The 25,038-nt window shown below is 68.5% G+C and overlaps 1 protein-coding gene across 1 annotated transcript; it reads right to left on the bottom strand.

Annotated features, from left to right (window-relative positions):
* Positions 1-297: 297 nt before the first annotated feature.
* On the bottom strand, positions 298-24,698 carry KMT2D (lysine methyltransferase 2D). The gene is made up of 56 exons (XM_061361827.1): positions 24,611-24,698; positions 23,367-23,449; positions 23,145-23,280; positions 22,825-23,060; positions 21,922-22,019; positions 21,673-21,835; positions 21,408-21,573; positions 21,212-21,326; positions 20,987-21,126; positions 20,676-20,913; positions 20,165-20,639; positions 19,858-19,992; positions 18,947-19,785; positions 18,708-18,821; positions 18,305-18,415; positions 18,115-18,219; positions 17,730-17,911; positions 17,486-17,650; positions 17,303-17,412; positions 16,916-16,963; positions 16,612-16,827; positions 16,393-16,536; positions 16,165-16,281; positions 15,931-16,055; positions 15,631-15,820; positions 15,455-15,529; positions 15,029-15,133; positions 14,754-14,936; positions 14,565-14,649; positions 14,237-14,481; positions 14,024-14,097; positions 13,887-13,937; positions 12,085-13,767; positions 11,810-11,986; positions 11,589-11,731; positions 9,426-11,434; positions 9,008-9,131; positions 8,834-8,921; positions 8,660-8,726; positions 8,331-8,563; positions 5,491-8,244; positions 5,269-5,412; positions 5,029-5,193; positions 4,785-4,941; positions 4,614-4,695; positions 4,363-4,538; positions 3,852-3,985; positions 3,626-3,761; positions 3,404-3,543; positions 2,068-3,241; positions 1,531-1,667; positions 1,292-1,422; positions 924-1,209; positions 768-841; positions 573-681; positions 298-500 (listed from the first exon to the last, which is right to left on the bottom strand). The coding sequence occupies exons 2-56, from the start codon at positions 23,413-23,415 to the stop codon at positions 408-410; spliced, it is 15,651 nt and encodes a 5,216-aa protein (XP_061217811.1). The 5' UTR covers positions 23,416-23,449; positions 24,611-24,698; the 3' UTR covers positions 298-407.
* Positions 24,699-25,038: the final 340 nt, after the last annotated feature.

Here is a 25,038-nt window from a genome sequence, read left to right as displayed (position 1 = left end):
AAAAAAGGGAAAATAAAATTAAAAAGGAACCAAAAAAAAACCAAAACCAAAAAAAAATATAACCCTAAAGTTGGGAGAGAGGAAAAAAAGCCGGATCCAGCTCCGGTGCCGCGGCTGCTGCTGCCACCCCGCATGGAGGCGGGCGATGGAGATGGGGGGGTCTCTCTCTCTCTCTCTCTCTCTCGCCGGGGTCCCCCCCCGACACAAACACTTGATTCCTCGCAGGACGAAGCAAAGAAAACCCTGAGTTGCCAGTTCGTGCGTCCGTCCGGGCGTCCCGCGCGGGCAGGGCCGGCGGCCCGGCCCCCCCGGCACCTCCCGTGGCCCCCAGTTGGGTCGTGGCGAGGTGGCGGTGAGGTGGGGGGGGCGTTGTGTGCGCCTCCCCCCCCGGCTCCTTCTTATCCCTCTTAGTTCATCCACTTGCGACAGTTCCAGGCTCCACAGTGGCAGGGGATCTTGTGCTGATCGTCCTCGAAGTCGAACTGGTAGTCGTAGGTGAGCTGTGGGGGAGCACGGAGTCAGCCACAGGCCAGAGCCAGCCCCCAGGCCCCCCCCAAGGGTCCCTGCCTGACCTCCTCCCCCTTGGGGATGCGCCGGCTGGAGATGATGATGATCTTGTCCTCCTTGTCAAAGGTCACGACTTCAGCCACGCAATTCGGGGCGCACGAGTGGTTGATGTACCTGGAGAGGGCACAGAGAGGGGTGCTGGGCGGGTGAGCGCCCACCCAGGGGGGGTCCCACCACCCCTAAAGCCCCTTCGTGCTCACCTGGCCGGGCCCCCCGTCAGCGTGGCGTCAATGACGTGCTCGTTGTTGATGCGGAACATGTAGATGCCGCGGTTCTGGCGGGGAGAAGAGGGTGTCAGTGGCTGCTCCCAGGCCCCCACATCCCACCAGACCCCCCCCATCCCATTGGATCCCCACCTGCTCCTCATAGATCTTCTCCCGCCGGTTGGCCACCTCATTGCGGATGATGGTGCCGATGTACTCGATGACCATGGTGTGCTTCTCAATGTCCTTGGCCGCGTAGAGCCCCAGCCCCTGGATGCGGGAGCGCGCCAGGTACACGTTGTTCTTCCATTCCGTCTTCAGGCGCCGGTACTGGGAGGACTTGGAGTGCACAAACTGCTTGCTGTAGGGCGTGTTGGTCTCACCGGTGAACGTGCTCTGGTAGGCCTTGGACATGCTTGTGCTGTTCAGGGTGTGGGGCCTGCCAGTGTGGGTGAGAGCGGGTCAGAGCTGAGCGATCCCATGGGATCCCGGCTCTCCCGGGGGCTCCCAGCCCCACTCACCGCTTGTAGTGGGTGAGGATCTTGGGCTCGGAGCGGGCGCAGCCGGTGGGGTTGATCATCAGCGGCAGCTCCATCAGCGGGTGCCGCCCGTACCGGAACAGGTAGTTCTGGCAGCTCTCAACACCGGGCAGCTACGGGGAGGGGACATTGAACGGTGACACCACAGCCACAGGGCCCCTTCGCAATGGGGGGTGACCCCCATAGAGGAGAGGAGGCCCAAGAGTCCACGCAGGACATACCGACTCGGCGATGCGCAGCACCGCGTGCACCGTGAGGCCGAAGAGCTCTTCGCCCTTCAGGTACTCGGGGAAGAGGCGCAGCATGTCAGCTTCCTTCCTCATCATCGCCACTGGCTCGATGATCCGGTTCCAGACGGCTGCAGCGGGGAAAGGAAGGGTTGGAGCCAGGGAACGCTGCAGCCCACCCGCCTCCAGCTCCAGCCACCCCAGGTCTTCCCATTGCCAAGTTCTATCTGTTTCGGTGCAGCTCAGCCATCAGCAGGGTGAGGGATGGATGGAGGAAGGCGGGGGATGGATGGAGGAAGGCGGGGGATGGATGGAGGAAGGTGGGGGATGGATGGAGGAAGGCAGGGGATGGATGGAGGAAAGCTGGGGACGAAGGAAGGAAGGGGGTGCAGAAGGCAGGGGATGGAGCAGGAGAGCTGGGGATGCAGGAGCATGATGGAGAAGGAGGGCAGGGAATGAAGAAGATGGGATGCAGGAGGAAGGCAGGGGACACAGGAGAGCAGCAGCGCAGCACCTGCAGCTCCCGCTTACCTTGTGGCGAGGAGTCGGAGAAGACCAGGTCCTCCAGGCCCTGCTCGATGACCTGCACCACGAACTCGGGGCGGCCGTTGTTCTCGCAGATGGTGCAGCGGTAGCAGCAGCGGCGGTTGTTGGTGCGCAGGCTCCAGTAGATGCGCGTGGCCTCGTAGCCCACGGGGTAGAGGGCCGTGACGCTGTGGAAATCGGCCATCTGGTGCGGCAGGAGCTGCCCGATGGCGTGGAACACCAAGCCCCCGACGCGGAACATGTGGAGCCGCTCGCCACGCTGGATGATGCTGGCGATCTGCTTCACCTCGTCCCGCTCGATGTACACGCGGCGGAACACGGTGAAGCTGCTCAGCTCCTGCTCGCACGGGCCCTTCAGCTTGTGCACGGGGCACAGCATGGTCTTGTCCTTGAAGAACATGCACTTGGCGCGGATGGCGCAGGCGAAGTGGTACACGCTGGGGCAGCGGATGCGGTTGCAGCTGTTGGTGGCGCCGGTTTTCTGGCACAGGGAGCACTTGGTGAGCAGCCCGCGGTGCAGAGCCACCTCCACGTTGATCAGGGCCCCTCCTTGCGTCTCGTACACCTCGGTGGACCACAGGGCGCAGTTGAGGTGGACCCAGAGGTCCAGGTCGAGGTTGAGCAGGCGCGCGGGCCCGTCCGTGGCACCATCGCCCTCCTCGTGGCAGAAGCAGCACTTGCGCAGGTCCCGCGGCACCTTGTCAGGGCGCAGCGTGGTGCCCAGCTTGTCGATGAACTCCGCGATCTCCTTGTCCCCGTCCCGCTTGGCCCCCCCTTTCTGGATGGTGACGAGGAAGCGCAGCCGTTTCCACCTCACCCCCTTCCACTTCTTGAGCCGCGGCCGCGCTTCGTCCCCGTCCTCGGGTGGGCGCGAGCGCGGTTTGAAGCGCGGCGGCGAGTGGAGACCCGCGGCCCCGTCCTCTTCCTGGGGGGCTGGCGATGGGGCTGGGGGTAGCGGGGACAGCGGGGCCGGGGCTGCCTCGGGGGCTGCCTCAGGGTCAGGGACCCGGGCGGCCTCAGTGGGGGTGGACGGGGAGGGGACGGAGGGGGACAGCGGGGGAGAGGGCTCCTGCGGCATCACCGAGAGCTGCCGCACATCCAGGTTGGAGACGTTGTTGACGTAGCAGTGGTGAAGGGTCTTCTCGGGCACTGGGCTCTCCTGCAGCACCGGGAGGGGACACAGGTAAGAGCAGCCTGGGGATGGGGACCCCCAAACCTCACCATCCCCTTCCGCACCAGCCCTCTACACGGTCACACTTGGTCCCAAAGCGCCCCCTCCTGCACCCCACTACCCCCGGTGGTACCCCTGTGCCGCGCTGACCTGTCTGAGCAGGGTCAGGAGGTCCAGCTCGCCCTTGAGGCTGTACCCGGGCAGCACCGCATCAAACTGCTTCAGCCACTCGGAGCTGCTGTCCGGCACCTTCCCTGCCAACACCACCTTCTCCTTGGCACCGAGCACCCCTGGGGACAAAGGCAGGAGCCCATCAGGGGGTGCCCAGGCTGGGGGCACGAGGGGGACGATGGGCACAAGGCAGATGCTCACCAGCCACGTCCGTCTCCACCTTTTTGGCCTCGACCACAGCCGCTCGAACAGCGCCGTCAGGGAACAGCACCTCATAGGAGCTGGGGATCTTCACGCTCAGCAGCTCGGCCATGGCCACCATCACCCCATTGAGGTTCTGGGCGAAAGGAGGAGGGGGTAGGCCCAGGACCCCGATGCCACCACGCAGGACCCCCCGGGTCTCACCTGTCCCCAGCCCCTCACTCACCTTAGCGGCTGCTGCAGACACCGTCAGCATGACAGAGACCTCGCTGCTCTTACCCTTCTCCCACGGGGAGCCCACCTTCCCAGGGGGAGCCCTGAAGGGCTCCGGCACCTCGTAGGGCTTCGTGTCGGGGAACACTGGGTGCGGAGAAGGGGGTCAGAGCCGCGCAGCCTCAACCCCAGCACCAGACACCCTGCAGAACCAGTGCTGGGACTCCATCACCTTGTGGGGACAGGCTGGGGTGTGGGAACAGGGCACAGGCCAGCCCCAGTGCATGCCAAAGAGTCTTCCTCTGCTCCTCCACGCCTAGGGACCCCTTCTCCATCCATCCACTGCATAGACCCCTTCCCAGCCAATTCAAGTGCCCTGCAGACCCCCTCCCCTGCATGGTCTGTACATCCCATGGATGCTCCTGCCCGGTCCGTATACCCCACCAACCCCCTCCTGCCTGCTCCACATGCACCCCAGCCCCCCCTGCCCTGCTCCATGTACCCCCCATCCCAGTGCAGCCCACCTGGGATACTGGCCCGGGGGATGATGGGGATGATGGGGGACAGCACCCGCTCCTCCAGCTCCGGCTTGGCCTCACTGAGCAGGGGGAAGCGCAGCAGCTCCTCGCCCAGGACGCTCTCAGGGGACGAGGCCGGGACGATGCTGTCGGGGGAATCGCTCTCGTCGTCGCTTTCCATCCTGTGGGGAGGGAGGCATCAGGGAAGGTGTCACCCACGGAGAGGTCCCTGTGGCAGGGGGGTCCCCAGCACTAACCTGACATCCTCGGTCTGGTTGTGAGGAGGGGTGGGCAGAGCTGCCAGCAGGTCCAGGCTCTTCACCTCCACGGCTGCTGTGTCTGCACACAGAAAGGGCCGGGATCACCAGGGGGCGATGGGAAGCAGGGGGGGTCTGCGCCACCCGTGTGCCCACCACCCTCATCATCACCTTTGTGGCCATGGGGCTCGCGGGCCGGGTCGCGGTCCTTGGGCTGCTCCCCCAGCTCCTCTGGGGCCGTGACACCGTTCACCATCTTCTGCTGCACGGAGGGCGGCGGCGTGGGGGGCAGCGAGGAGGGCGGCGTGGGGGGGTTGCTGAGGTTGTTCTGGGCAGGGAGAGACAAGGGGGGTGAGCGCCAGGAGGTGCTGCAGCCCCACGCTGGGGGCCAACAGCACAAACCCCCCCTCTTTACCTTGGTGAGCAGCTGGGAGTAGTAGTCGGGCACGCTGTCGAGCACGGCGCTGCCGAAGGCGCCATGGAGCTGGCTTTTCCCATTGATGGGGCTGCTGCCGAAGGGCGTGAAGAGGCTGAAGTTGGCCGCGATGGTTGGCTCCGTTAGCGGCAGCAGCGACAGCTCCTGCGGGCAGAGCGGTGAGGAGGGGCCGGGGGAGCGGCGCAGCCCCCTGCCCACAGCCCTGCCCCATGGCTGTACCTGCTTCAGCTGCCTCATGAGGGCCTCCCCCGGCCGCAGCCCCTCGTCCTTCCGCAGCTTCTTGCGGGAGGCTGGGACCCGCTCGTTGCTCTTCTGCACCCGCTTGGGCTTGGTGGGCGCCGGCTTCCTGGCGATGGAGGGGTCCTGTGGAGGGAAAGGGGACGCTGGGATGAGCGCAGCCCCACAGCCACCAGCCCCTCCTGCCCCACGGCTCCCGCTCACCTCCCGGCCCAGCAGCACCAGCGGTGGCCGCGGCTCCATCCCGGTGCCCCGGTTCTCCGTGTGCCCGTTGAGCTCGCCCGGGCTCTGCGCCGAGAGCTGCACGTTCTTGGCTCGCAGGAGCTTCTGCAGCAGGAGGTGCCCGGCCTCAGAGCGGCCGCCCGGGGCCAGGAGGCTGTTGGCTTGGCTGGCCCCGGGGTCCCCATTAGCCTCTGCTTTAGGGGCTTCATCTCCATCCAGCTCACACTGCGCCACCGCCACCGCCTCCTCCTTCGGCTCTTGCTTCACCAGCACTGCTGGGGCTTCACCGGCTGCGGGGGCCCCCTCCGGCCCTGCCCCATTGATGCGGGTCTCACTGGGCTCTGCACCGGGTGCCTCGGGGTCCCAGGGGCCATGCTGTGGGTCGGGGATGGTGCCGCTCGGTGCCGACCCCTGCTCCATGGGTGCCGCAGGGCTGGGGGCCAAGGCCGGGACCCCTGGTGACATCTTCTTTGGCTCTTGAGGGCTCTGCTCGGGGCTGGCGAGGGGCTGGGGGGCGCAGCCCAGGGGCGAGGGGGCCGGCGGTGTGGGGAGCCGCACGAGGCCGGGCTGGGGGCCGCGGGCAGCCAGCGCTGCCTGCACCAGCTCCGTCAGCGGCTGCTGGGGGGGCTGCCCTGGCACCGCCCGGCCCTGCTCAAAGCCCGGCTGAGCCTCGGCTGGGGCACCCGGCCGGGGCTGGAACAGGGGCCCTGGCGGGCGGGGGGGCTGCCGGGCGGTGGAGCCGTATTCTGGGGCCTGCCCGGGGAAGGGGCCGGGGGTCCGGAGCGCCTGGCTCTGCTGCATCAGGTTCTGCTGGTGCCGCTGCACCAGGAGCGCCTGGAGCTGCTGCTGCTGCTGCGGCGTCAAGTGCCGCAGCTGCGGGTTCTTGGCCAGGACCCCCTGGAGCTGCGCCCGGATCTGCCCCATCATGGGCCCCGGCACCTGCCCCAGCAGCCCCGAGGGCAGCGCAGCCGAGCCCGCTGCCGGCGCTGCTTTGTGCTGCACGGGGCTCTGGAGCCGCGGCTGCCCCTTGCCCGGCTGCTCCAGGGCTCGCGGCAGCACCAAGCCCTGCGCCGGGCCCGTCCCGCAGCCCAGCGGCGGCTCCAGCGCCCCAGCAGCGTCCCCGTGCTCGGGGTGGGCAGCGCCGGGGCTCTGCAGGGGTGCGGGGAGCAGGGAGCCCGGCTGCACGGAGCCCGCCCGCAGCGCTGCCTGCGGCGAGGCCAAGAGGAGCTGCTGGCCCTGGCCCTGCCCCAGCTCAGCCTGGTGCTTGGGGGCCGGGGGCTCGCTGAGGGCTCCCTGCTGCTCCCCGTGCAGCTGCGCTCCGCTCTCGCTGCCCTCGGCGGGCAGGGCGCTGCCATCCACCCCTCCGGGCTGCTCCTTCGCAGCCAGGGCCGCCGGGGCCGGCTGCATTCCCTGACTCAGGTGCAGCACGGAGGGGGCCTGGGCCCCTGTGCCGTGCTGCGGAAAGTGCTGGATCGAGGGTTGCCCCTGGCCCAGCCCCAGGAGACCCGAGTTCTGCTGCTGCTGCTGCTGCTGCGGGGCCAGCAGTGCCCGCGCCTGCCCCAGCTGCTGGGACAGCACGAGCCGGTGGCTCAGCATCCCCGGAGTCTGCGGGGCCACTTGGGGCGAGCCCAGCACCCGCTGCTGGTGTGGGGCCAGCAGGACCTGGCGCTGGTGCTGCAGCCCTGCTGCCTGCGTGTGGCCCAGCAAGCCCGGCTGCTGTTGTGGGGAGAGCTGCTGCACCAACACGCTCTGCTGGCTGCCCACCAGCCCCGGCTGCTTCGGCACCATGGGCTGCCCCACCGTGCCCGGCTGTGGGGCTGGGGTGGGCTGCTGCTGGCCCAGCAGGCCGGGCTGCCCCACCATGGCTGCTTGTCCCATGACGCTGGGCTGCTGCACGGATGCCTGTGCCATCACGCCGGGCTGCTGCATGGATGCTTGTCCCATGATGCCAGGCTGCTGCAGGGATGTCTGTGCCATCACACCCGGCTGTTGCATTGAAGCTTGTCCCATGACACCCGCTTGTTGCATCGACGTCTGGGCCATCATGCCCTGTGGCTGCATCGAGGTCTGTCCCATGACACCTGCTTGCTGCATTGACACCTGGCCCACGACGCTCTGCTGCTGCATGCCCGCCTGTCCCATCACTCCTGGCTGCTGTAGGGACGCCTGTGCCATGACGCCCTGCTGCTGCATTGACGCTTGTGCCATCACACCGGACTGCTGCAGTGACGCCTGGCCCATCAGCCCCGGCTGCTGCTGCTGCTGCTGTTGCAGTGACACTTGTCCCAGCATGTTCTGCTGCTGCTGCAGCTTCTGGGCCAGCTGCATCCTCTGCAGCTGCCTCTCCTGCATGAGGCGGGCGTCTGCGCCCAGCCCGCGCAGCGCGGGGTTCCCGGCGAAGAACGCGTTGGAGGTGCTGGGCACTGGAGCGCTCCCCACGCCTTGCTGGCCCATGAAGGACAGGCCCTGCTGCACGGCCATGGACACGCCGCCCTGGGGCAGGCGCAGCCCCCCTGGCTGCCCTGGCTGCTGGCCGAGGCCTTGCGCACCCACCACGGTCCCCACGGTCTGCTGGACGCCGTGCGCAGAGAGCAGCTGCCCGGGGAGCTTGGACATGAGACGGGGGCTCTGCGAGGGGCTCAGGGCCATCACGGCTGAGGCCTGGTGCTGGTGCTGCTGCTGCTTGTTGCGGTACTCGGCCATGAGGTTGGTGTGCTCCTTCTGCTGCTTCCGAACCTGCCGGGCACGGCGCGGGGTTAGCCCCGGGGATGGCGGGGGGGTAGCACCAGGGAGGCAGCGCCCACCTCCACTCAGGATCCTACCTGGTCCAGCTGCTTCTGGATCTTGCTCTGCTGCTCCGTCACCAGCTTCAGCTTCTCAGCATCGGCCTCAGGGAACTCGCGCCCGGCTTTCTTGGCCGTGCGCTGCTTGGCACACAGGGCTTTGCGTGACTTGCGGTGCGCCCCGATCTGCTCCTCCAGCACCTTCAGCTGCATCTGCAGGAGCTGCTGCGTGTGGAACAGCCACTCCTCGTACTGCCGCTGGTCCGCCTCGTCTGTGGGAGCGGGGAAAGGGCTGAGGTCAGAGGGGAGCAGCCCCGGAGCCAGCCCAGCTCCCGAGCCCCTGCAGTGCTACCCAGAGCAGTACTCACTGATGACGCCCTGCGCGAAGGTGGGGGGGTTGGGGCGCGCTTGGGCTGGGTCTGTGCCGCTCCGCTCCTGCCAGAGAGGGGAGGGTTGGGGACACTGGGGACACCAGAGCCTGTCCCCAGTGCTGCTCCTGCCAGAGCCCCAAAGCAGGGACCAACCCCGGGCACCCCACTCACTTGTCCGCTCCCCGCCAGCAAGTGATTCTGCATCTCAGAGACAGATGGGCCCCCCGAGAGCCGCTGGGCCAGCAGAGAAACCTGTTGCCTTTGGGGGGGACAGAGATGAGAGATGAGCCCCAAGGCACTGTGTGCCCACCCAGAGTGTGCCCCACTGTCTGCCACGCTCCGTACCTGTTCATGCCCGGGGCCACCCCAATGCTGCCCTGAGCCATCACCTTCTTGATGCCCTTCAGTGCCACCATCTTGGCCTTGGCAATGGGGTCCATTATGTCCTCGGCTGCAAATTTGTCCAGGTCTGCCACAAACAGTGAGGGGTTTAAAGTGAAACAGGGAAAGGTCAGGTTGGATTTACGGCAGGAGTTCTTCCCTGTGAGGGTGGTGGGACACTGGAACAGGCTGAATGAAGCTGGGGCTGCCCCATCCCTGGCAATGTTCAATGCCAGGTTGAACAGAGCCTTGGGTGACATGGCCCCATGTGAGGTTTTCCCTGCCCAGATGCCAGTGCTGGAACTGGATGATCTTAAGGTGCTTTCCAACCCCAAATCCACCCAAAAGGGGCCTCCCCCAACCACTCACCCACAGCCCCTACCTGTGTCTGGGAAGAAGCTGTTGGCCAACTGCTGCTGCATGACGAGCTGAGGGGGCTTCATGCCCAGGGCAGGTGGCTGCACCCCAGCCATGGGCTTCTGCACCAGCACTTGCTGCTGGCCCTGCTGCTGTGGCGGCGCCAGGGCCACCTGCACGCCATGGGGGGCTGCCAACATGTGGGGCTGCGCGGGGGCCATGCCCATGTGCGGGGCCAGTGCCGGGCCCTGCTGCGGGGCACCAAGCCGGGGCGGCTGCGCTGGCATCAGCGGGGGCCTGGCCACCATCCCCAGCTGCAGCGGGGGCTGCGGGGTGCCCAGGCGCGGGGGCTGCCCCTCGGGGGGCTGTGCGGGGTGCAGCAGGGGGTGCCCCGGGAGGTGCGGGGTGCCCCGGGGCAGCTGTGCTGACATCTGCTGCTTCTTCTGCAGCTCCTTCTTCTCGTGCTCCAGCAGGTCCTCGATGAGCAGCGGCAGCTCACTGGCCACCAGCGAGCTCTCCATCTTGTCCAGGTCATCAGCCGGGGAGTGCCGGGCGCTGCCCAGCCCCAGGGCCCCGCTGTCCAGCTCGAACTTCTCCAGCAAGGGGTTGCCCTGGGGGCCCAGCGGGGCAGAAGCCAGCCCCCGGCTGCCGTACGGGTCCTTCTCCGGCACAGGGACCGCAGCGTGGCCGCTGCTCGGGAAATGGGTCAAGCCGAGGCGGGCCGGGCCAGCACCAGGGCTCAGGAGGCTCTGGCTGGGCTTGAGGCTCAGCCCCAGCGAGGCAGAGATCTTGTCTGTGCCCTGCAGCGCTTCCGACTTGACCGGGAGCCGCTCGGGGCCGCCGGCAGTGAACTGACAGGGAGAGGTCTTGAGGCATCCGTCCTCCAGCTTGGGCTTGATGTCAGAGGGCAGCGAACCCACCTTCACCTCCGCGGTGTCCGCAGGGCAAGGAGCAGAGCCCAGGCCAACCCCAGAGCCCATCAGCCCTTCCTTGGGCACCTCCTGGTCCTCCACAGATGCAGCTGAGTCTTTGCCATCCCCGGGGTCAGGGAGCTTCAAGCTGGGAGCTGGTGGCTCTGTCTTCAGCTGGGCTTCGCGCTCGGCTTTCTCATTGGCCGACTCGACCAGGCGCAGATGCTCGTTGAAGATGTCCTTCTTATCACCCGTGTCCAGCTCGGGGTCGGTGTAGGCCAGGAGGTCGAACTCATCCCCGTTCAGCAGGTCATCCAGGTGGGGATCCGCTGTTTCCAGGCTGTCCAGGTTGTCCAAGTCATCATCCCCCTTGGCCACATCCGGATCCAGGCTCAGGTTGGCCAAATCATCGTCATCTTCCAGGTCTTTGTGGGAACCGAAGTCATCGTCGAGATCGGGCTCCACTGGCACCTCGCAGGGCAGGCGCCCCCCCTCCAGGCTCAGGTGGCTCTTCCCGGGGGCCGGAGCCAGCGCAGGCTCGGCTGCGGGAGCATCCTTGGGAGCATCGGGGCGCAGGGCAGAGCCTGAGGACAGCGGGCGCAGGGGGACGTGCGGCAGCTCCATGCTGGGGCCTGGCAGCGGCGCGGCCGCTTTGCCGTGGGGCTGGTGGTGGCTGTTGCTCATCTCGGCTCCCTGCGGCGATGCGGGCGGCAGCAGCACCGGCACCTTCTGCGGCTGCAGCACCGGCAGCGGCTGCATGGGCATGACGGGGGCGCAGAGCCCCGGTGCCGTGCTCTCCTCCCCGGGCAGGAAGAAGCGCGGCCGCGGCGGCTGCGGGAAGGGGGAGCCCAGGACCCCCCCGGGTCCCTTCTGCGCGTTGTGGCGCAGCTCGATGAACGGAGCACCCATGGCGGTGGGCGCAGCGGGCACCGCATCGCGGGTGCCCAGGCTGCCCACAGCGCTGACAGCGCCGGGCGGGGCGAAGCGGGATGTGACCGGGAGGCGCAGGGCCGCGGCGGCTGCCGCCTGCTGCTGCTGCTGCTGCTGCCACAGGTGCTGCTGCGGGGATGGCGCCGGGAACACCCCGCGGGGGTAGAAGGCTTGAGGGGGCCCCACCGCTGCCCTGCAAGACACCGTGACGGCGGCATTGGGATCCATCGGCACTGCCACAGGCAGCACCATGAGCTCCCAGTGAAACCACAGCCTCTGTGGTGCTCCCCACGGGGAAGGGTTGGGGTGAAGCCCTGCTGGTGCCCAACCTGCCGTAGGGCACTCACCTCCCATTGATGTCCATAGCAGACGGTGTGGCCGCCGGTGGGGGCCGCGACAGCCGATCATCCTGTGTGAATGCTGCCGGCACCATGACGGAGCCAGGCAGCTTCCCGGCGCCTGTGGCCATGGTCCCCAGCAGGCTCTTGTCCTGGGATGGGAGACAAAGCCTCAGCATCACCGCTGCACCCCCCGCGGGCTCCCAGCAGAGCCGTGCCCCACGCTCTACCTGTGCCGCTGGGTACGGGGCCATGGCGCGGCTCAGCTCGAAGGCCTGGCTGCCGGCCTCGGGTGCCCAAGCTGCCGGGGAGGCCGTGGCTGCCGCCGCCGCTGCGCTCTCCTTCTCCTGCCGCAGGCTGTTCCGCTGGATCTGCTGCCGGATGAGCAGCTCCCGGAGCCGCTGGCGCTGGGACACAGAGTCAGGACCCAGAGCACAGACACCGGACCCTCAACCCCACCACAAGGGCCCCGGTTCCCCCCTCACATCCCCAGCCCAGCCCTTACCTGCCGCTGCTTCTCCAGCTCCGACTGGCTCATGGTGCCGAGAGGCCCATCCTGGCTGGGGGGCAGCTCCGCCAGGTCCCGGTTTTGGGGTGCCGAGAGCCCCACGGCTGCCTCCTCCCTCTTGTCACCCCCTGGCCCCAGTGCGGCTCGGGGCAGGAAGGGGACAGAGGGGTCCTGCTGCTGCTGTGGGGCGGCCAGGGGCTGCTGCGGTAGCACCGAGGGCGGCCGGAGCGGGGACAGGCTGTAGGTGTCGGTGCCCGTGGTGCCTGGCCCCAGAGGGCTCCCGGCTTGGTGGAACCCGGGGGATGAGGAGTAGGCCGAGCTCTGCGGCTTGCTGGGGACGTAATGGCTGTTGATCCCGTGGGGCTGGTGGGACGGGGAGCCCTTGAGCGGCTCTGGCACGGCCGGCGGGAAGGTGAAGCGCATGGGGGGCTGCCCCCCAGTGAAGACGCTGGCGCCGGGGGAGCGGGCGAAGGGCGGCTGCTGCCCAGCCGGTGCCTTGGAATGGGGGTCCCCGGCAGGGGTGCCCCCAAACCCCCCCCCGGCCGCTGCCACTGCCTTGAAGCCCGGCTCTGGCATCTGGGGCCGGGGGGGCTTGTGCAAGGGGGTGAAGGGATCACGGGACTGGGGCCGGGAGGGCGGCTGGGAATAGGGGTCTGGGGACTGGAAGCGGGGCGTGACGGGGGACTGGCAAAAGGCTTCATTGGAGAGGGGCCGGGGGGTGAGTGGGGACTGGGAGCTGGACTGGGACTGGGGGCTGGCGGGGACACGGGAGAAGGGCTCTGAGGGCAGGGAACGGGCTGGGAGGGCGCAGCAGGCATCGGGGGGCTGCAGGCGCGGCGTCAGCGGGGGCTGCGCGTAGGGGTCCAGGTAGGGCGACTGCCGGTAGTGCTCGGGGTGGGATGGGGGGGAAGGGGCCAGCGGGTGGGGGTCTGGGGGCCGGTGCCCCAGCCCCGGGCTCTGCGGCTCCACCTGTGGCACCCGCGGGGTCATGGGGGCTTTGAAGACATCGGCTCCCTTCAGCTCCACCGCAGAGAGGTGGGGGCCTCCCGGGGAGTCCCCATAGCCCATGGGGGGGGCATAGCCGGGGGAGCAGACCCCCAGGCCCCCCCCTTCCTCTTTCTTCACTTCCAGCCCCTTCTTCTGCTCACCGGAAGGGAGAGGAGAGAGCAGGGCCTCGGGGGGCCGTGCCCCGGGGCTCCCCGGCACCGAGAGGTTGTCCAAGGAGGGGCACCGGGGCTTGAGGAAAGGGTCGGGGGTGCCGGGCTGGTGCCGGGGGGTGCCAGGCGGTGTGGGGTGGAAGTCGGGGGGCCCGGAGCGGGGCTGGGGCTGGGGCTGGCTGGAGAAGGGCTGGAAGGCAGCACCCGCAGTGGGGCTCTGGCCCAGGGGCGAGGGGAAGCGCGGCTCCAGCGCGTAGGCAGGGGCTGCGCTGTAGGGCTCATGCGAAGGCACTTGGGCAGGGGACTGGGGGGGCAGCTTCAGGAAGAGCTCGCTGGGAGACTCCGGCCCCGCTCCGGCCCCCAGGGGGGGCTTCAGGAAGCCCTCGCCGGCACCGGGGGGGGGGCTGCCGATGTAGACAGGCTGCGTCCCCGGCGGCACCGGGATCCGCAGGTGCAGCGAGGGCCGCTCCGGCTTGCGCAGTCCCTCCCCTTTGGTCTGCTTGTTGATCTGGCTCTCAGCCTGCTGCAGAGAGAGCCGGGCCATCAGGGGGGGGCACGGGGCTTAATGGGGGGCTATGGGGCTGATGGGGGGCTATGGGACACCCCCGGGGCCGCCGGGCACCTCCGCGCTCCCCCACGTACCTTCTGCACCTTGTTGATGCGATGAGCCGCCCGGTTATCTTTGGCCTTTTGCTAACAAAAATACGAAGGAGCTGACTCCCAGCCCCCCGGCGCCCCAGCCCCCCCCCAGCCCCAGCACTGCTGCCCCCAGCACTCACCAAATACGGGGCTTTGTCTGTGGCAGGGACCTTCCTCCAGAGCTTCATGATCTGTTTGCAGCGGCTCGACCAGTCTGGGAGGCCGGTAGGAGCAGAGAGAGAGAAGAGGGACGTTAGCCCCTGCCTGACCCACATCCCCTGCGTGCCTCCCATCACCACCGCAGGTAAGATCTCCTTGGAGCAGGGAACAGGACAGCCCCCCCAGAGCCCTACCTGGATAATCCTGCTTGAGGTTGGGGAAGTTCATGTTGGCGTAGAGCACGGGCGAGATGGTGGAGAGCTCGCCCAGCTCCTCGTCCTTCTCCCAGCGCTGGAGGCTGCGCTGGTTGTAGGACAAGCCGTCCCCCTCGCCCTCCGTGGTGGGTGTTGTGGGTGTCGAGGGGGTGGTGGCGGCTGAGCTGCTGGCCCAGGGGCTCTCGGGCTCACAGTGGTCGGGGCTGAAGAAGCCGCTTCGCTCCCTGCATAGAGAGGGGAGGGTCATGGGCTGGAACAAAGGGGTCCCCACCGACTGCCCTGCGCCCGGCCCCGGCTCCACGCATACCTGCTGTCGAGGAACGGGGACTGGCAGACGCCCGGGTATGAATCCAGGGACACGGACCCAGAGAGAGAGCCCAGGGAAACACTCCCTGTGAAGGGAGAGGGGTCACAGCCCTCAGACAGTGCAAGACCCCCCCAAAACATTCACCCCCCCAGCAACAGGGAAGCCCCCCAGAACTCCCCCTTCACCCACCCTGCCCCACCAGCTGGAGATCTCCCTGCAGGAAGGGGCGCTGTGCCCGGCCGGGCTCCTGCCCCGCACCTCCACTCTCCATCGCAGCAGCCACGCAGTTGAGGGGCTGCTCCCCGCGCTCCGCCGAGCCCAGCACGTCCTTGAAGAGCTGCTGCACGTCCTTGCTCTCCATCTTGGGCAGCTCTGCAAGGGCAGAAGAGCGGAGCTGTGCCATGGGGCCGGGCTCACAGTGATGGGAGGCGGAGGAGGTGATGATGGGCACGGGGGCTCCTCACCTTCCGTAGGGATCTTGTCCAGGTCGGAGCTGAGCGCGCCCTCCCCGGGGGTCGCTGGCTTCTCCGTGTCCCCCGGGTCCGGGGAGTCCTTCGACTCATCAGCGCCTGCAGGGAGGAACCAGCAGATGCTGGGGATGCCCTCAGCACCCCAGGACCCTCCTCTGCTCTCAGCCCCTGGCAAGAGGAGTCCTCCCGTCCACCAGGGGGACAGGAGCGTTCCCATCCACCCGGGCCACGCCGAGCGCCGCCTCTATGACCACCAGCGCCATGAGGTCCCCGAGGGACACCATCGAGTTTCCCCTCCCTTGTCCCACCCAGGCTAGAGCGCCCTCAACCACACAGCAGCCCCGTCTCTATGATGGCAGGCGCTCTCTACCGCCCCCTACAGGCGGCCGCGAGGACGCGGTTTGGGTCCCGCGGGCTCACCCAAGTCCTCGCCCTTCGCCTCGTCCTTGCCCTCATCATCGGGAGCCGCAGCGCTGCCGTCAGTGCTGTCGTCCCCTATGGGGCACCAGACATCAGTGGGGCAGCAGAGCTCAGTGGGGCAGGCGTGACACAGGGACCCCCAACCACCCGCTGTGCCCATGGGGACCCACACTCACCTCGGGGGTGCACTGGAGGCTCCCTCCTGTCGTGGGGGGCTCCCTGCAGTGCCCCAACCAGGCTGGGGTCCCCCTTGTGTCGGGGGGCGCCCTGGCCCAGGGAGGGGCGCGCAGCGCTGTCCCCCACACCCCCTGCTGCCAGCAGCGCCCGGCGGCTCAGGTCCATCAGCGCCTTCCCGAAGAACGCCTCCTGCTCCAATGGGAATGGTGTAAACGCCTCCATCCATCCCACCCCGTGCGTCCCGAAGCCTCCTCCAGCCCTGCCCCAAAGCCACCCCCATGTCCCCCCATCCACCCCACCTGCAGGTACGGGGGGAACATGTCCTCCAACTTGCTCTTCTTCCTTCCCCGGCGCTTCTTCTTCTCGTCCCCCTCTCCCGAGCCCGGGTCCAGGCTACCCTCAGCCGGGAGGTCAGCCGAAGCCCCTGCAACAGCCACTGTTAACACCTTCCCCACACCCAGTACAGGGCTGCTCCAGCGGCAGGGCAGCAGCAGCACCCCTGGGAAGGGATCAGGGGTGTCCCCAGGCCCTACCATCCTCTGGGTGCCCCTCGGTGCTCAGCCCCTCACGCCCCACTTCAGCCAACACCGCCGAGACCTTCTTGAGGCGCGTGTGGGACTTGCGCTGCCGCACCATGAACCCGCCGATGCCTGGGGGGCAGAGGCAGAGGTGATGGGGATGGGTCAGGGCACAGAATAAGGACGTGAGGATGGGCCCCAGGGGGCTCAGAGGGCGATCCTGGCTCCAGGGGCAGCACTCACCCGGCCGATAGGGCTTGCGTTTCCTCTTCTTGCACTCCTCCGGGTCCTCCAGCCCCTTCCCCGAGTCCACATCGGCCCCAGTGTCACGGTCAGGGCTGGCCGCAGCCTCCAGCTTGATCTCACACTCCATGTGCTCAACACCCACTGCCGAGGTAGAACAAGGGACACATTAACGGGGTCCAGAGCCCCCCCCCACCTCACCCTGCTGCCAACACCCACCTTCCGCCTTGAGCAGCTCCTCAGCATCCAGGTCTCCGTCCTTCTTGTCATCGGGGCCCAGGGAGTCGCTCCCCTCCAGGCCCCCGTCGCCGTTGAGGGTGCCCGGGCGGCCCTTGCGCTGGCGCCGCTTGTGCAGGGGGGACAGGGAGAGGTTGCGCAGCACGGCCATGCCTGTCTCTGTCAGCCACACACCCTCGAAGCGGAAATACTGCGGCTCTGAGGGGACAGGAGCCAGGTTTGGGGGTGAAAACCAGCGCCGGGTGCGTGGCAATGGGAATGGCACCAAGAACTGCATCGCACGTACCTGGTTCCTTCGCCTTGACCGAGGCAGCCTCTGTGGGAGATGTGGGTGCTGCAGAGGGAAAAGCAGAGGGGAGGTGAGCCCCTGATGTCACAGAATCCCAACCCCGTCTGGGTTACGAATGACTTGAAGCTGATCTAGTTCCACAGGCAGGGACAATTCCCACTAGAGCAGGTTGCTCCAGCCTAGTCTTGAACACTGCCAGGGATGCGGCATCCAAACCTTCTCCATTCAACCCACCCCAGTGTCCCACCGGCCTCATGGTGAAGAACTTCCTCCTAAGACCCTATCTCAAACTCCCCTCTAGCAGGTTAAACCCATTACCTAACCCTAACCCTAATCCTGTCCTGCCCCTACACCCCCCACATGCTCCCCACCCTGGCCACTCACCGGCCGGTTTGACCACATAGGGCTGGCAGGCGCTGCAGTCGAAGCCTTCATCTGCAGCCTGCTCCACCTCCTCCTCGGTGAAGAGGCTGTCACAGGCCGCATGCAGCCACCTGCAGGCAAAGCAGGGACCCCCATCAGTGTCACCCCATGCAGACTCCACCCCATGCCGAGCCCCCCTCTCACCGGTCGCAGTGGCGGCACTGGATGAGCAGATCGTCCTCCACGTACTTCTGGCGGCAGAAGGGGCAGACGACGAGGCTGGCGCAGGGCGCGCAGTGGGTGTAGTTGTTCTGCCACTCGCAGTGGAAGCCGGGGGACGCTGCCCCACACTGCACGCAGCACACACACCTGAGGGCCGACACAGGGGGTCAACACCAGCTCTAACCCCCCCACCCCCCCGAGGCTCCCCCGGTGCCCGGCCACGCACCACTTGCACTTCCAGCCCCCCTTGGGCACGGTCTGCAGCGGCGGGTCCAGGCAGTACGTGTGGTAGCTGATGTCGCAGTCGTCGCAGAGCAGCAGGCGCGAGGGGTCGGAGGCTTTGCCACACACCTCACACACAATGCACTCCACACAGCGCCAGCCCTTCAGCAGCATCACCTTCGTGATCTGGGCACGGGGACGGGGGGCAACATGAGCCAGGGATGGCCATGGGAGGACTCAGAGCACAGCACGGCCATGGGGGACAGCCCAAAGCCACGTGGCCATGACCATGACCATGGCTCAGCTGCGTGGATCCCCATGGGGCACAGCACAGTCCCATCAGTCCAGCGTGGGGCTGAGGGGTACCAGGGGGGTCCGGTTGCCCTCACCTTGCTGTTGACGCAGTAGGGGTGATAGCACTGGGAGCACTGGGAGCAGGCGAGGAGGTGCCCCTCGGCCCCACGCCCGAAGCTGCCGCACACCACACACATGTCCTGTGGGAAAGGGACCATGAGGGGAGCCAGGCAGGGAGCGTCTGTCCCATCCCATCCCTCCATCTGTCCCACAGCGCCCCAGTACCTGCATGAGCACGAACTTGTCGGTGTTGGAGAAGAGGACGACTGTGTTCTGCATCGTGTCATCATCGTCTTCATCCTCCTCCTTGCTGGGCGAGCTCTCCACGTCGGCGAGCTGGGGACAGAGCAGGGAGCTCAGCATCCCCAACCACAGATCCTTCCATGCCCATTGGGGGGCGCAGGATCATACTGCGCAGCCCACCAGTCCTACGCCTGTAGGGTGAACCTCCAGCCCCACAGCACATCGCTGCAGCACAGCAAGCAGTCACATACTTTCCTCCCTCCCCATCTAACCCTGGGGTTGCCAAGGCTTTTCCTAAGCCCTGGCATGGTTGGGAAAGGGACGAGGGAGCTCAGCTCCCAGCCCGGCCACCCAACAGCCCGAGGTACCCAGCACCCATCCTTACTGCTAAGGTGTCAACAGACGATGTGGTTGACTTCAGGCGAGCACGGCCACGGCCCCGGGCCCCATGGGACCCACCTCGGGGTCGCCTCCTCCCGGGGAAGCTGCTGCTGCGACCCTAGGGCCAAGGGGAGAGGGGCTGTTAGAGCCACCGGACCCCACCGCAGGGCCCAATCCTGCCCCCATTGCAGCGTGGGCAGGCTCAGGGCTCACAGTGGGTGCTTGGTGCCCCCCCCCCCGTACCTGCTTGACACGGGAGCGCCCTGGGGAGCTGCGGCGCCGGCTCTTGTCCCCATCCCCTTTGGCTGCGGGCTCGAAGAGCAGTGAATCATCGGTCTCAGCGCCCAGCGGCAGCGACCCCGCATCCTCCTTCTGCAGGCTGGCGTCGGCCGAGGCCGGGCCCAGCTCCAGGGACAGGGACCCGGCTCCCTCGGGGTCCGGGGAGCCCAGCAGCGGCTCGGAGCCGGGGAAGCTGCTGCTTGTGTCGCCCTGGCTCAGGTTGGAGATCTCATTGAGGATGTCGGGGCGCGGGCGCAGGGTGGGGGGCTCGGCACCGCCCTCGTCCCCGCGGTCCAGCTTGGCCCCGGCCGTGCACACCTCCATGGGGGTCTCGGGCTGCAGTTCCTCTGGCTCCAGGAGCAAGGGGGAGCCCTTGGCCTCGGGGTCTCCCCGGGCCCGGCCTTCCTCCAGCGCCTCCTCCTCGCTCAGCGGGGGGGAGCTGCCGCTGGTGCCCTCCCGCTCCAGCCTCGGGGCTTCCTCCTCCTCCTCCTCCTCCTCCTCAGCCAGCCCGGGGTAGGGCCCCAGCTCCGGGGCTGGGCTGCTCCCAGGGGGGTCCCCGGGGGTGCTGCCTGGAGACACCCCCCCCCCACCGCCCGTCTCCATCTCCTCGTCCTCAGGGGGCTCAGTGGGGGCCGGGGCACAGGCAGGGGAGCCCAGGGGGGGCGGTGGGGAGCCAGGGGGCTCAGTCTCCATGGCCGGGGGGCTGCTGGGGGGCTCGGGCAGTGCTGGGGGCTCGGGCTCCTCATCCTTATTGGCAGCAGGGGAGGGGTCTGCAGGGGGGGGGGGTGAGATGGCGCGGAGATCTGGGGGGGCAAAGAGGGGTTAGAGAAGACCCCAGCCAGAGCCCCCCCCCCCCAGTGCACCCCCAAACCCACCGGGGGGAGCCGGCAGCAGGGGGGCTGGCTCCGGGGGCTGCAGCAGCTCCGGCTCCAGCTCCATCTCCTCCTCAGGGGGCACCTCCCGGGCCAGCACCGGAGCCTCCTCTGCCACAGGCACCTCGGGGAGGAGACCTGCGGGGTGTGGTTGGGGTGAGGGGGGGCCCCACCACCCCCTGTGCCACCATTGCCCCCCAGGCACACCCCAGCAGGCCGCAATGAAGGTGGGTCGGTTGAGTGACCCCCGCACCCACGGGAGACAAAAGAAGGCAAAGGGGGGGGGGGCAGAACAAGGCCCCCCGCTTACCTGGGGGCGCTGGGTCCTCCTCGGGGGGCAGCTCCTCACTGGGCAGCGGCTCTTCGGGGGGCAGCTCAGCAGGGGGAGGATCCTCAGGGGAGGGGGTGTTGGGGGGCAGCTCACCGGGGGGGGGCTCCTCAAGGAGGGTTTCATGAGAGGGAATCTTCTCAAGAGGTTTCTCAGGGAGCAGCTCCTCGGGGGGGGACTCCTCAAGCAGGGATTGAGCAGGGGGCAGCTCATCCAGGGCGGGGATGTCAGGGGGCAGCTCGTCCAAGAGTGGGGCTCTGGGCGGGAACTCGTCCAAAGGGGGTATTTCAGGGGGCATTTCGGGGGGCAGCTCAATGGGAGGCTCATTGGGGGGTGGTTCACGGGGGGGCAGCTCCTCCAGGGGGGGTCTGTCAACGGGGGCCTCATCAAGGGCTGGTTGCTCAAGGGGCAGCTCCTCAGGGGGTGGCTCACTGGGGGGCAGCCCAAGAGGAGGGAGCTCCTCAGGGGGCTGCACGTCCGGGGGGGGCTGCACGTCCGGGGGGGGCTGCACGTCCGGGGGGGGCTGCACGTCCGGGGGGGGCTCATCAGGGGGCAGTTCATCGGGGGGCACCTCCACAGGGGTCAGCTCGCCAGGAGGGGACCCGCCATCACCTGGGGGTCCCTCTTTGGGGTCCCCCCCTGCCTGGGCCTCCTCACTGCACCCCACAGGCTCTGGCTCAGGGGTAGGGCCAGGCACATCCGTCACCGCAGTGCGCTGGGGAGACACCAACCTGCATGGGGGGCACAAGGTGAGGGGTGCAGGGCCCAGCCCCCCCAGCCCCAGCACCCCCCATGCACACTCACGTCAGGGCGGGGGGCTCCGGTGCGGTCCCTGGGGCCCCGCTGGCGGCTCGGTGCTGGTGGCAGCTCTCGCACACTGAGAAGCGCCAGCACCAGCGGGAGCCGGGCTCCCGCCGCCCGCACTCCGAGCACACCCAGCAGCTCTGGGGGGGATAAACAGAGAGCTGTTATGGGGGGCGGGGGGGCAACAGCACCCCCTGAGCCCCCCATGGTGAAACCAGGCCCCACCATGCACTTCCAGGAGGCGGGGGGGGGCCCCTCATCAGCCGGCTCCATGCAGGACGTGTGGCAGCCCCTGTCACAGCCCTCACACACCAGCAGCTTGGAGGCGTCACCGCGCTGCCTGCGGGGTGCAGAGGGTGTGAAGGTGGTGACCCCCCCCCATGCACCCCTCGCTGTGGGTGTCCATGGGGACGGGGCTCACCTGCAGGCCTGGCACACTCTGCACTGGGGGCACTGCCACCCCGAGCGCTTGCTGGGGCTGAGGGTGACGTCCAGGCAGCGCCCGTGGTAGTGCTGCCCGCAGCCGGTGCAGAGCACCAGGTCCCGCAGGTCCCCCGGCCCCGTGCACACCGGGCACCGCACGTCCTCTGCACAGAGACAAGGGGGGGTCAGGGGCACCCCACACCGGGCTCCGGCCCCCAGGACACCCCCAGTGCTGGGGGGGGGGGCACCAGCCCCACACGCACCCATCTGCACTGCCTCAGCCACGTGCTCAGGACACAGGAGCCGCAGGGTCTCCAAGGACTGGAAGCAGCCGCTGGCGGCGGCGCAGGGGAAGTGGTAGCGGCGGTGGCAGGCACTGGCCCGGCACGGGATGGTGGCCCCCCACCGGCGGCAGTGTTCACATTGCTGCGGGCACAGAGCCCCGGGGGGGGTCACCACTGGGGCCAGGGGAGCCCCCACCGGTGCCCCCCCCCCGCCCCGGGGCCGGGTACCTGTGAGATCCCTGAGAAAACAGCTCTGTCCACAGCTCCCGGCTCCTGCTCCGCACTGCACGCCCAGGCTGCGCAGCAGCGGTGCACCCAGCAGTGCCCTGCGGGAAGCTGGGGTCAGCACCGGGCATGGGACATGGGGAGAGCGGGACGGGGACACTGGGAATGATAGGATGGGGATGTAGGGAGCAGTGGGATGAGGACACTGGGATGACGGGATGAGGACATAAGGAACAGTGGGATCGGGACGTAGGGAGCAGTGGGATGGGGACACTGGGGTGATGGGATGGGGATGTAGGGAGCAGTGGGATGAGGACACTGGGATGATGGGATGAGGACATAAGGAACAGTGGGAAAACAAACACAAAAACAAAAACAAAAACAAAACACAAAAACAAACAATGGGGATGTAGGGAGCAGTGGGATGAGGACACTGGGATGATGGGATGAGGACATAAGGAACAGTGGAATGGGGATGTAGGGAGCAGTGGGATGAGGACACTGGGATGATGGGATGAGGACATAAGGAACAGTGGGATGGGGATGTAGGGAGCAGTGGGATGAGGACACTGGGATGATGGGATGAGGACATAAGGAACAGTGGGATGGGGACACTGGGGTGATGGGATGAGGACATAAGGAACAGTGGGATGGGGACACTGGGGTGATGGGATGAGGACATCAGGAACAGTGGGATGGGGACACTGGGGTGATGGGATGAGGACATAAGGAACAGTGGGATGGGGACACTGGGGTGATGGGATGAGGACATCAGGAACAGTGGGATGGGGACACTGGGGTGATGGGATGAGGACATCAGGAACAGTGGGATGGGGACACTGGGGTGATGGGATGGGGATGTAGGGAGCAGTGGGATGGGGACACTGGCACTGCAGCCATGCTCACCTGTGGGCTCAAAGAGCTGTGCCAGCGTCACCCCCTCCGAGAAGCCGACCTGGGCCGGGTCATCCCCCAGCGGCTCTGGCTCCAGCTCCGGGGGTCCCTGTTCAAGCCCCTCGGGGGGCTCGTGCCCCCCCAGCCGCTCGCGCCAGTCCGGTGCAGGCTCAAAGCGCTGCAGCTCCTGCTGCCCGTGCGGGCTCCAGGCCCCACAGTTGCAGAGGGCGCAGCGGCGCAGGGGAGGGCTGCGAGAGGTGAGCACAGGGGGTGGGTGAGGAGCACTGGGACCCCCCCTCAGCTCCGTGTCACCCCCTGACCCCCCCCCTCACCTGCTGGCCTGGGGCGGTCCCTGCGTGTCTGTGCTCTCCGTGCCCTCGGGCTCCGGCCCCGCGGAGGCTCCTTCGGGGGGTTTCAGGGGGTCCCCCTCGGCGCTGCCCATCTCCTCCGCAGCCACGGCCCCATCGGCTGGGGGGGAGCAGGCATCAGCGCCTGTGGTGGGGGACACGGCACCAAACCTCCCCCCAGCACCCCCATTCCCAGCCCGCACTCACCTGGCGCGGCCACGTCCTTCTCCTCACTGGGCGGCTGCTGCTCGTCCATTCTGCCTCCGGCGTCCCTCGGGGGGGGGCCGCGGCTGCAGGGGGGGGCAGAGCCATCAGGGACCCCCCACACAAGGGACAGGGCAGGCCCTCACCGAATGTGGGACTCTCAGTGAGGCAGAAGCATCGCTCCCTATGCAGACCATGGGCTCTATGGGGGACCCTGCACCCCCCCCACCTCTCCAGCCCCCCAAGTCCCCCCCATAGCCCACAGTTCCCCCACTGAGGCTGCACGGGAACCGCATGACCCCGATTAAACCCACGGGGAAGGTTCCATGGGGCACCAGCCCCCAGGGTGCCACGGGGACCCCCCCCATGGCAGCTCCGAGGGGGCACATTCAGGACAGCCCTGCTCCTCCCACAGCAGGACTTGGGGTGCAGGATGAATGAGGGTGCCCGGGACACCCCCCCCAGCAGCAGCCCCTGGCTCAGTTTCCCCACACGGTCCCAAAAGGGGTGCAAGGGGGGGTCACCCCCAAGCACTGACCCACCGGGCCTTCACGTACACCCCAAAACACGGCAAAGGAGACCCCAAACCGGGCAGCACCGGGGGGACCGTGCCCCCCCCATCCCAGAACATCACAAATGGGGCAGCCCCCAGACCCCCGCGCTCGGAGCGGGGTCCCTGTCCCAGCACCGCCGCTCCGCAGACCCCCGCCCCCGGCGATCCCGGGAGGAGGTTACGGCCTCCCCGGGTTCGCTGCGCCCTCCCCGGAAGGGCTCCGACGTGCACCGGGGCTGGGGAGGGGGGGGGCGGTGGAGGGGCCCCGCCGGGCCTGCCCACCCCCCCGGGGGGCTGCAGCACCGAGCGGGACGCCCCTCACCCGCCCCGGAGCCCCCGCGCCGCCTCCCGCCGCTCCCGGAACGACCGGGCCCTCCCGGGGGGCCGAGCGAGCCATGCCCACTGCCCCGGCCCGCCGCGGCCTACCCGGGCCCCGGGACCTCGCAGCGCGGGACCGGGCCGGGCCTCGGGCTCAGGCTGGAGCCGCACCGGTTCCGCGGGCGATACCGGCGCCGGTAGCGGACACAAAGGGAGCCGGGGGCCGCGCTCCGGGCCCGGAGAGGCCTGGCCGGGCGGCGGCGGCGCGGCCCGGGGCCGAGCGCGGGGCCTCCCCCGTTGTGGGGCCGCTGGACCCCGGTCCCGACCGCGCGTGAGCCCCCTCGGGGCCGCCCCCCGTCCCCCGCCCGGCGCTTACCCCCGCGGCCGCCCTACGCCGACGGGCCTCGGGGCGCGGGGCGGACGGTGCTCCCCGGCGCGGCCATTTCCAGAGGAAAGTAGGTCCCGCCGCCCGCCCCCCGCCCCGCCCCGCCCGCCCCCGCCCGCCCCACCGGGGCCGCCGCGCTGCGCCCCCGGGGCCCGCGGCCGAGGCAGAGGCGGGAGGGGGGGGCGCCGCGCCCGCACTATTTAGCGGCGGGGGCTCGGGCGGAGGGAGACGTTGCGCGGCGGGAGTTGCGCGGCCGCGGAGGGGAAGGGGGGGTGTGTGACGGCGACGGCCGCAGCGCACGCTGCCGGGAGGGAGGGATCCCTCCGCCACGTTTAACCCCGGCGGCGCCGGGGCGAGCGGCGCGCACGTGGGCACGGCGGGGCGGAACCGGGCACGGGACAGGCCACGCCCCCCAGCAC

The sequence above is a fragment of the Neopsephotus bourkii genome, unplaced genomic scaffold (genome assembly GCF_033783945.1).
Source record: "Neopsephotus bourkii isolate Nb327-2 ecotype Australia unplaced genomic scaffold, CSIRO-AGI_Nbou_v1 NB_1063, whole genome shotgun sequence".
NCBI lineage: Eukaryota > Metazoa > Chordata > Aves > Psittaciformes > Psittacidae > Neopsephotus > Neopsephotus bourkii.
Note: the sequence above shows the minus strand (reverse complement) of the source record. Positions and strands in the feature narration are given on the sequence as shown.